The sequence below is a fragment of the Pelobates fuscus genome, chromosome 1 (assembly GCF_036172605.1).
Source record: "Pelobates fuscus isolate aPelFus1 chromosome 1, aPelFus1.pri, whole genome shotgun sequence".
In the NCBI taxonomy this organism is placed as follows: domain Eukaryota; kingdom Metazoa; phylum Chordata; class Amphibia; order Anura; family Pelobatidae; genus Pelobates; species Pelobates fuscus.
In genome coordinates this window covers 194,174,832-194,186,862 of record NC_086317.1, presented here as the reverse complement: position 1 = coordinate 194,186,862, position 12,031 = coordinate 194,174,832, and the positions used below count along the sequence as shown (strand labels likewise).

General features: G+C 38.7%; 1 protein-coding gene across 2 annotated transcripts in view; it reads right to left on the bottom strand.

Moving 5' to 3' along the window:
* The window catches only part of CPNE5 (copine 5), a 417,182-nt gene that overhangs the window by 122,975 nt on the left and 282,176 nt on the right, over positions 1–12,031 (bottom strand). For both annotated transcript variants that reach the window (XM_063453199.1, XM_063453200.1), the window contains exon 11: positions 1,454–1,495. In XM_063453199.1, the coding sequence (XP_063309269.1) occupies positions 1,454–1,495 (42 nt within the window). The remainder of the gene's footprint in view (positions 1–1,453; positions 1,496–12,031) is intronic.

Here is a 12,031-nt window from a genome sequence, read left to right as displayed (position 1 = left end):
TGACATCCGTTACTACTTTCAGAATAATATGCTGTTAAAGAAATTGATAATGTTGAAATAATTGGGTCAAACAGACTAAATCCAAATTTGACTTTTTTGTAATAAATAGTCATTTATGTTCCTGGGACTCGTCTGTAGTTCAATACATTTTTTTCTCTCTAGTTAACTGGGATCATTCTAGCAATTCCAGGTCCTTAGGGATATGGCCAGAAGAAAAGCACAGGGTTGATTAAAGAGACGATTGGACATATGAAAAATTAGTCAGGTTCACACTGGCTGGTTAGATTTAGTATTCACATCTCATACAAAATCATATTCTCCAGCAACAAGATAAATTGATATTTATGGATACAATCCAGCTACACCATTAGAGTGGTATTCATGATAACAGAGGGCCATTCATTATGTGTGGATTTTAACACAATAGCATCACACATGAAACCAACAGATTTTTTTTTTAAGTATTTATCTTTGCATACTCAATGTTTATTCTATGTTATAATAAACTCGACTGTCAGGATATGAAGAGCACATCTCACATTGTGTAGCAATACCAACTGACTAGTTTAGATAAGATATTTAAGACCCAGTTGGCTTTGTTGTGAGGTTTATTGCAATCCCACAAATCTGATATATACACTTTTTTTTTTTTTTTTACAATCTGAGTGTTTATTTAGATTTTATCAAGACATTATAACATTACAAACATATAAGCAGTTAGACGGGAAAATGAGTAAACATACATAGAGGGGGTAGTACATCGGAATAGGTGAACTAAGCGGGTGGGGTGTTCTCCACTACATTGAGGAAACAGGAGCCCCAACCAGGGATTTTCAGCCCCGTCTTGTAAAGGGGAGGCTCAGCTTAGTCGCCCAGAGTCAGGTGGGGTACATAGGACCTTTTTCAGCTTAGGGGGTCGTGCTTATAACACAGAGATTGCCTGATAGGTCTTATATGCTACCCAACTCAGCTTTATTAGATAATTTCAAACTTAAGCCCAGGTGTATGTTCGCTTGGTTGACTAATCGCTTAGGTCAATGTTGGAACTGCCACCCTACTGAAACCCTAATTGGAGATGCCCTAAGATATATACACTTTTAATTAAAAAAAAAAATCCCAGAGTTGCAGTGTACAAACAGTGGTGAACCGGCTTCACATAAGCATTTCAAGTCCTTGAAATAAGCAAAAATGTGAAGGTTCTATGTAAATATTTTCACAAAATCATACAACCCATTTTTGCTACCAAAGCTGAAAGACAATATGGAAGTTTAAAGATGTATAGATTTACTGTTTTCAGAAAAGCAATAATGATAAAAATAACAAATAATACTAAAATTATGTTCACCTATTCATGACTTCTCAAAGCTTCAAAAGTTACACCACTAAGAAATCTAAACATGGAAGCATGCGTACATATGCATATAATAACACAGGACAGAATATACACACATACCTTCCATCTCTGTCCCAATCATATATCTCCACCTTTATAGTCCTAAACAAAACAAAAATAATGCAGAAGTCTTTGTAAACAGCGAACATGGCAAATATATTTCTTCTATATTTTTTTTTTTCCATTTTCCATCTTGCAGCATCTCAAAACTATGCATTTATTTGCAAAATTACTTTGGAATTACCCATTACCATGGAAACACAGGTGTCATCAGCACTGACCACAACCTCTTTTTCACTGCGCATTTGGCATTCCAGAATTGCCCCTTACTCTCTATCACAAACACACACACATAATGACAGTTGCATCATTCCTGTACCAAACACTCGAAAAGATCTAAAAGATTTTGACATTCCCATTATATATCTATTTAACCCCTTAAGGACCAAACTTCTGGAATAAAAGGGAATCATGACATGTCACACATGTCATGTGTCCTTAAGGGGTTAAAATAGACAGGCCACTAATCAGATATTCTTTACACACAAACACTATTTTGTAACTAACCCCTGCTATGATCTATCAGCGTTGCAGAACAAACAGCACACCTCATTGCTAGAACCTTTGCTATTCTTGTACATGTCACACCTACACACAGATTATCCAAACCTTGCATGGACAGCTATTCCTGTACTGAAACCTATACATAATCTTGATCTATTTCTGTACTGAACCAGTTACAGACAGACATTTCAGTGTTATAACTTATTTATCCTTTCTCTATTATATCCTTTTTTTCCCTCACAGTTAATTCCTTCTTTCTCCTCTTTCCACCCCCTCAATCTCCTCAATTGCTTCCTCATTCACAGTTTAGTTTATTTATGTCTTCTATAAATAGCTTTTCCTTGCTTCGCTCTGTATCCCTACAGAGATGCCTTGCATTGGGTGATGAATTACACATGTTCTTATCATATATTTTGCATATATTTAAGATGACATATTAAAGCTGATCTGCAAAGGCAAGAAATCAGAAACAATGTTATTGCATTACAAACTTACATGAAATTATGTACCTGTGATGATTTATAAGTCACATTGAAAATTTCTCTGCTCTTTACTTGTCTTCAGAACCGGTGCAAGGATTCCCGGCTGTAACAGCGAATATGCATTTTGCCGCTCACCCTTCACACTCCTAACCCTTCCCCCCACACTCATTCATCATACTTCTCACAGCCCTTACTGTCCCCTTGAATAATACCCTACATATTTTTCCCTAGAAAATGCATATAGAATTACAGTGAGAGAAAAAAAGTATTTGATTGCCTGCTGATTTTGAACGTTTGTCCACTGACAAAGAAATGATCAGTCTATAATTTTCATGGTAGGTGTATTTTAACAGTGAAACACAGAATAACAAAAAAGAAATCCAGAAAAACGCAGGTCAAAAAAGCTATAAATTGATTTGCATATCAATGAGTGAAATAAGTATTTATTGATCCCCTATCAATCAGCAAGATTTCTGGCTTCCAGGTGTCTTTTATACAGGTAACGAGCTGAGATTAGGAACACCCTCTTAAATGGAGTGCTCCTAATCTCAGCTTGTTGCCTGTATAAAATACACCTGTCCATAGAATTAACCAATTAATCAGATTCCAAACTCTCCACCATTGTGTCACGGCTCCCAGTGATTCTGTCGGCGTGGTAGCACATAAAGTAAGCAACCACACCAACAGAAATTGTTTTTACTTACCTTGTTCGCGGCAGATCACTGCCCGACCTCCCTCCAGTCCAGTCCCCAGCAGGTGCGACACTCTTAGGAGCGCCGACCATTGCGGTTCGGATTCTTTTAATAAACTTACCTTCACCCACACCAAAGATGGCGCCAACGTGCGTGCGACATCACGTCATAGACGAGCACGCACCCTTTGGGGTCAGAGGTCGGAGGCAGACAATTACAGCCACAGGAGGGGTATTTAAACCCAAATGACCTTTCTGTCAGTGCCCTGTCGTGGTTTCCCTTTGCTGGTTATCCGAGAGTGTGTGTTCCTGATTGTATAATTCTGTTTTTTGACTTTAGCTTCATTTTGACTTCCCTGATTTCTGGTATCCTTGACTTTTGGCTTTCCCTCATTGTTTTGCCTCATTCTGTATCCCTGACCTCGGCAAGTATTTTGAGTATTCTTGGGTACGTTAGGTCCAGCCATTCTACGGTCCGGTTAGATCCTTAGTCCTAAATGTGATACTATTTCTGTGTGCTGGATTAACTAGTAATCCTGACACATGGCCAAGACCACAGAGCTGTCCAAGGATGTCAGGGACAAGATTGTAGACCTACACAAGGCTGGAATGAGTTACAAGACCCTCACCAAGCAGTTTGGTGAGAAGGTGACAACAGTTGGTGTGATTATTCGCAAATGGAAGAAACTCAAAATAACTGTCAATCTGTTTACGAAAGTGCCTCAAAACTTTAAACAGCTGTGCGTTATTTAATCTTCGTGCCTTTAACTTTCATTATTTTAAATATCCTCCCTCACTATAAGAGCAAAAGCGGGGAGATATTCCCTTTTTTAAGTGAAGTTTTATCAATATGTTTCATATAGACATTAATCCCCTTAGCAAGTTTAATAGAACATCAAAAAATCAATACCGTATATACTCGAGTATAAGCCGAGTTTTTCAGCACATTTTTTGTGCTGAAAAACCGGAACTCGGCTTATACTCGAGTCAATAGTCTGTATTATGGCAATTTGCATTGCCATAATACAGACTGGGGGAGAGGGGGCTGTCAGAGCGTTTACTTACCTTTCCTGCAGCTCCTGTCAGCTCTCTCCTCCTCCGCGCCGTCCGTTCAGCACCTCGGTCAGCTCCCAGTGTAAATCTCGCGAGAGCCGCGGCTCTCGCGAGACTTACAGTGTGAGCTGACAGAGGGAGCTGCACGGACGGCGCGGAGGAGGAGAGCGCTGACAGGAGCTGCAGGAAAGGTAAGTACAGCTCTGACAGCCCCCTCTCCCCCCCACTGAACTGCCAATGACACTGGACCACCAGGGAAGGAGCCCCCCTCCCTGGCCAGCTAGCAAGCAGGGAGGGGGGACGAAAATAATAATAGAGATATTAATAATAATAATAAAAATGTAATAAAAGTATTAATAATAATAATAATGAACAAAATATTAAAAAATAATAAAAAAAATAATAATAATTAAAAAAAAAATATATAACAAAAAAAAACAATTAGTATTAAAATAATAAAAAAATAATAAAAATGCCCACCCCCACCAAGGCTCTGCATCACACACTCAAACACTGCATTCATACACACTGCACTAATACACACAAGCACACTGCACTCATACACACACACTGCACTCATACACACACACTGCACTCATACACACTGCATTCATACACACACACACACTGCACTCATACACTGCACTCATACACTGCACTCATACACTGCACTCATACACTGCACTCATACACACTGCACTCATACACACTGCACTCATATACACACACACTGCACTCATATATACACACACTGCACTCATACACACACACACTGCATTCATACACACACACACACTGCACTCATACACACACACTGCACTCATACACACACACTGCATTCATACACACACACTGCATTCATACACACACACACTGCATTCATACACACACACACTGCATTCATACACACACACACTGCAAATAAATATTCAATTAATATAATTTTTTTAGGATCTAATTTTATTTAGAGATTTACCAGTAGCTGCTGCATTTCCCACCCTAGTCTTATACTCGAGTCAATAAGTTTTCCCAGTTTTTTGGGGTAAAATTAGGGGCCTCGGCTTATATTCGGGTCGGCTTATACTCGAGTATATACGGTAATTGATACTGCACTCAAAAAATAATATTTGTAAGAATATAAAGTTATATTTAATGAATAGTTGATTTCATAGATATGCATTCAAATATATACAAAAAAATGTAGACAATAATCTTAAGTGATTAAATCCCATAAAATCCAGTGAGATCATAACAAGAGCTGACTCATTGATATACAGTAGGTATGAAATTCTGTAGTTTCATATATACCGTAATGAAACAATGTGTACACATAAAAATTTAAAACAAAAAGAAAAAATGGAAAAAAAAAGATAAAATGGAAAAAATTGAAAAAAAGGAAAAAAGGGAAAAAAGGAAAAAAGAAAAAGAAAAAATGTATATACAGTACAGTGTGCACACTCTATTGTATTTTGGGTGGATCTCACCAATGTATCCTGTAGAGGAAATGTCCAATTCCCAATGAAGCATCCATGCTGTAACTGTCCAAAATGGTCTAAATTGTTCCTTCCTATTTTGAGGGAAGCTTCACGTCCTTGTCAAATGTATGGAGAGAGTGCTGGCTCTTGAAGTGTCGGGCGGGCTGCGCGCTCGGAACCTTCCTGTTCCTTCAATGGCCCATCTTAAACATATCTGTGCCTTATTTAATCTTTATGCCACTAAGCTTCAATACTATATACTTCCACCTTCATTGTAGGTATATCAACGGATAAATAAACCCTTTCTTTCATTTCAAACTCGATATCGTTGATACTCAATTTTAAACAAGACCGTTTATGTGAAACCTAATAGCCCTTTATAGGGAAACAGAGGAATAAAGGAAAAAAAAAAAAACTATCCACTTATTCCAAATTATTAAAGTGCAGCAATTGTTGTAGAGAGGATGAATCCTTAAACTTTTCCATTTTACCTTTAAACTTAAATCTTAAACCCATGGGAAAAGACCATCTTTAGCCCATTTTTTATAAGCATCCTGGTTTGGTAAAAAAACATTCTCCTTACATTTCTAGTACCGGTCGATAGGTCATTAAAGATCTTAACTGATTCACACTTAGACCCCTTCAGAGGATTCTGTCTCATGGCTGTAACAATCATTAATTTAAACGTAAATGAGTGCAGATATGCTATAACGTTTCTTGGTGTTTGTTCAGGCAGTGTCTTTGGCTTGCATATCCTGTGTATTCTTTCAATAAAGTTAACTTTGTTATTCCACTGGATCCCAAGAAATATAATCAAATCTTCCATGTACTTCTCTAGACTTTCTGAAAAAATATTTTCCGGAATGCCTCTTATTCTTATATTATTTCTGCGGGCTCTGTCCTCATACTCCGATACTTTAACTTCTAGCGATTCCATCTTACGATCTAGCAGTGTTATTTTATCTTGCTGTAAATTATGTTGTAGTGTTGCATATTCTATCTTATCTTCCAGACACTGTATTTTAGTTGTCCATTTTGTCAGCTCTCCTTTAAATTCATCTGTTATGATGTGTATTTCCTCTTTAATTTTGCTCAGTTGGTTATCAAAACACACATTCAGATGTTTTTGATCAAAATATTGATAGTCCTTTAAAGAGGTATCTAAATTTTCTTTTTCATTTCCTTTCTCCATCGTTGGTACTGTGATATTTTAGTTCTCGCTTTTGTTTTGAACTTCATGTTGACTGGCTCTTCCTTCTGCTTTAGTTTGCTTTGAGGAAAATACATTAGAAAGCCTTTTATCCACTTTGTGGTCCATCTTTCTTTCTCTTTTTTTAAGCTTTGTTTAGTTTCGCACCTTTTTGCAGCCATCTTTACTTTCTAATCATTTGGAGATAGTGGGAGTAAGGTTGGTAGACCATGTAAATCAATTACTTATCCACCCTTCTCTTTAACCCATCTCCCTTCTTTCTCCTATTAAATTAACAGCTTTAAGATTTTTAGGATTTTGACAAAAGTGGCTTTATTAGACTTCGATTTATTCAGCCAGTTAACCTGCATTTCACTCGTTTCTCTTTCCTTGCCCTCTTTCGCTCTCACCAAGTATTATCAGTGCTGTTGCTTGTTAGATCTTTTACTTCCTTTACTCCATTATTTACGTTTCCATTCACAATACCATCACTCTTATCCAACCCTTTAAATATGGTCAAGCGTCCACCAGGTTAGATGTAACTATGGCCATGACGTTGGTAATATTTTTCTTGCTAACCTATATGAATAGGTGATGCAATCTACAGTATAAATCCATGCAATCTACAGCATAAATACATCCTTCCAACCTTTCACTTCAATTAAACAGCAGAAATATCTTAATTTTTGCCCCTTTCTCCTTACTTTCTCGTCCTTCCCCTTAACCTTTCTTATTAATTGCTTTTTTACTCACAGTACCATCCTAAGCACTTTAATTGATATGTCCAACCTCCCTTTAGACCTAGGAATCCACACAAGGGCTGCCTGCACCTTCCGTTCACGCAGGTTCAAATCTCCCAGCCATGACAAATTTCACCTTCCTTTCTGTATTCCAGTACACTGTTTCCTCTTTTCGAAACCAAACTCAGGCTACGAGCTTAGCCCTACCCTGAACTCTGGTATAGAACACCAGGATACAAGCCAGTATGAACGCCAAGATACGAGCTGCTTCCTCTCTCTCTTTCCTGCTCAGGCTGCACTCTTCATACCGCAAGCGTCCTGCATCATCCACGCAGCGCGACCTGCGTACGTGGTCACGTCACGTCATTACTCCCCCAAGACCATCCTATGATTTTGTATTTTTTTTCTCGGGAATATGACACTAATATAAACTAGAAAGAATAAGATGAGCAGCATAAAAGCTGGAAAACATTTACACAGAGATTTGATTTTTTGTAATCAGCGGTATCTAGTTTAAAAAAAAAGATGGGTTTCTCTTTATAGAGAACTTGGAGTAATTCGCATTATAGATGTTTCAATATTCTTGTTAGAGTGGTTATGTAAACATGAAACTTATAGATAAAAGTTTATTTAGAAAAGAACTAAGAAAATGTCTACGATGATAACCTTTTCCTGGCTAATCATGGCAGCATATACACATGGGTTAGCTCCTCCCCTACAGCCGATAGGACAGGATAACCACCAGGGTTTTAAAAGGAGGCTCCATCCCTAAGTTCCTCAGTCTTTTTCCTGTCCTACAGCCCTTAGGATGTGAGCAATTTGCTCCCTTTACTTACGGACATGTATGTTTTTTTATCTTCATTACTTTATTTGCCTGTTTTTACTGTAGTACATTATGCAGTTGTGCTTTTATGCTGTGATCCATTTAAGCTTTGATATCTTTAAACTAGTGCATTATACAGCTGTACCTTATTTTTAAGATTGTGGTACATTATGCGGTTGTGCTTTTGCTAGGAAGCCTGCTGTGTTGCATTTAAGCTGCGTGGCATTTAAAACTGTTTCATTTAAATTTGCATTTAATACTTTTGCATGTAATACCGCAAGTCATATGAAACTGCAGTGCATTTGAAGACTGATATATTTTAAAACTGTGATACATTTTGAAAACTGTGTTACCTTTTATACCTTGAGGCCTTTAGACTGTGGTGCCTTTAAACTTTGACTTTTTGCACCTGGTGGCCTTTTAAACTTCCTTGCAGGCACTTTTGTTATCTATTTTGCTTTCCCTCGGTCCCAGTGATTTGTTCCCTGAGTGTTTAGGGGCCATGTAGGCTTCAGACAGAGTCCTCTCCCTGGTCTCTAAACCGCAAACACACTCGGAATAGGCCCACATGTGTGCAGTGTGTGCCTTATTGGGCCTAATACAGATGACTTGCATTGTGGGAATACAAGTTGTGGCAGCCATCTTGGATAAGGGCAATTGCCAGAAAGTTCCTAAAATAAAGGGAAAATTACAGTAAACATACCACACTTATTTGGTAAGTATTTGCCGGGTCTCCAGACATGGATAAGTGCTGTCTTCAGCCTGTTTTAAAGCTGTTTCAATGGTTTCTTATAGAATTTAACAGTGCACATTTTTACTTAATACTTTACCACAGGTAATATTTAGTTATTATTATTGTTCAGATGTCTGATTCTTCAGCAGGATCTGGTTATGAGGAGAGAACAGTAGAAGGAATTGGTTATGCACTGACTTCCTCCAGAAGGTGGTCGCTTCAGCATGACCTATCACTGTGCAGCCACATGACATGCGGGCAGGGCTTACAAAGTAAGTTCCAGAGGCCTTAGAAGTGAGAAGAGGCCAGGCTTTACCCTGTGGAGGAAGTGATTTCCAACCCCAGAACTACACCACCTAAGTTGCACACTTATGGATCATAGATGGACGCAGACCTGTCCAAAATTTTACGCCTACCATTGCAGGATGCCAGCCAGCTGTGACTTCCGCTGCTGTTTCTACAAACATGAAATATGTGATTAAAGATCTAACGGCTACTATGGAGAGAGATATTAAAAGCCAAGATTGAAGAGGCAGTCTGAAGTCTTCAGGTTAAAACTGACTTCTTCACAGAAACTTCCCTAGATGTAACTAGGATATTCTCTGGATCATATGGCTTTATCTATAGCAGCTAAGAAAGCATTATGGTTCTGTTTCTGGGATGATGACTCATCCTCCAAGTCTGCCCTCTACACCATTCTATTTGAAGGGGTGGTGCTGTTTGGGAAAACTTTGGATAATTCCATTGAAAAGCCAAATGAGGGCTGCAAGATATTGGTACCTCAGGAGGGAAGTTCCAAGGATCCCAGCTCCTCATAGTCTGACCGGAGAATCTCCAGTGACCAGTATTTGAGATACATGGATCTACTGGCCCTGCAGGGAATACTCTAGAGGTGACTCATGGCAGTTGGTAAACCTGCCTTTCAAGGTTCTAATGGAACTATAACGCAGTCGTTTTGCTCTTCAGCAATGAACATGTTTCCTCCAGGACTAGGAGCCTCATTTTTCTGATCACACATACCTGGGCTCGTCATACTCTGGAGGCTTGAGTGGTTTCCATGGTCCAGATTGATATAGTTTTTTCTTCAGGCACATGAGTCTCCATACCAACAGGAGTATTAAGACCAATGAATCAAAAGGTAAAGCACTGAAGGAAGAAGCCTTCTGAACGAAGAGGTGATTTTTTTTTTTTTTTTAGGTCCTAGAACAAGTGCAGTTCCAGGGACCAGTTTCGCCTCTCTTCTGGTGCTAAGAGGAAAAGCACATGAAAGCCTACACTGGACCTAAGAGGGGCCAACAAGAGGCTGAATGTCTGAGTCTTCGGGATGGAGTCAGTCAGATCCATATCTCAAGCAATCTGGAAGGATAATTTCCTTACCTCTATATATCTCAAGGATGCTTACTTTCAGTCCAATCTGCAGAAGAAATCTTCGGCATTAGCCCAGAAGAGAACATCCATGTTAGTGCCCTACCATTTGGCCTCAATGCGGCCCCAAGAATCTTTATATTTTGGGCACCTGTTCTAAAGAAGGATATCATGGCACTAGAAAAAGTGCAGAGGCGGGCTACAAAATTAATAAAAGGAATGGAACATATCAGCTATGAAGAAAGGTTAACAAATTTAAACCTATTTAGTTTAGAAAAACGTCGCCTGAGAGGGGATATGATAACATTATACAAATATATTCGGGGCCAATACAAACCATTGTGTGGAAATCTATTCACAAACTGGACTTTACATAGGACACGAGGCCATGCGTTTAGACTGGAAGAAAGAAGATTTCGTCTAAGGCAAAGGAAAGGTTTTTTTACTGTAAGAACAATCAGGATGTGGAATTCTCTGCCTGAAGAAGTGGTTTTATCAGAGTCCATACAGATGTTCAAACAGCTACTAGATGCATACTTGCAAAGACAGAATATTCAAGGATATAATCTTTCAATGTAGGGTAATAACTGCTTGATTCAAGGATAAATCTGACTGCCATTCTGGGGTCAAGAAGGAATTTTTTTGTCCTAGCTTGTTGCAAAATTGTGCTTCAAACTGGGGTTTTATTTTATTTTTTTTTTCCTTTTGGATCAACAGCAAAAAACAGGTGTGAGGAAGGCTGAACTTGATGGACGCAAGTCTCTTTTCAGCTATCTAACTATGTAACTATGTAACTATGTATATGTGCTTATAGTGTTATTGAGAGTCCAGAACTCCACCTGGTTCCATTATCTGGAGGATCTACTTCTGATAGCCTTAAACCCTCAGAAGGCAGGCACACAGAGGTATATCGTTTTTTCATAACTCCTAAAGTTTGGCTGCTTGATAAATATCAAGAAAAGCAGTTTCAGACCAACTCAGTGGTTGTCATTCCTGAGTGGAAAATTCTATGCTCTGCTTTTCCCTATATCGGGAACAGTTCCACAGATTGTAAAGGTTTTCTCTCCCAGTTTCTTCATTTCTGCTTGGTAACCGCAAGAAAATAGATGCAACTACTAGGAATCCTGACTTCCACCAGCAGACTTGTCAGATGGGCCCAATGGCATCTCTGGATTCCTTACAGATCCTTCCTATCTTGGTCTAAAAAGACAGATTATTGGAGCCAGCCACTTACTATGTCCCTATCAGTGGAGTTACACCTTACCCTGGCAGCTGAAAGTGGGATTAGATCTCTGAGTTTCCAGTGAACAGAACCTCATTAGTCAATTATTCGCTTGAATTCCAGTTTTTATAAGATTGGTTGCACAGTGTGTTTGGACCATGTTGCACAATATTTCCATTCATTTGTATGGAATTAAGTCATTTTCAAGGCTCTTCTTCACTTCAGAGGCTTGTTGAAGAACGAGTGGTCCAAATTTGTTCAACTATCAATGCAACTGTATCCTATATCTATCAATATGGGT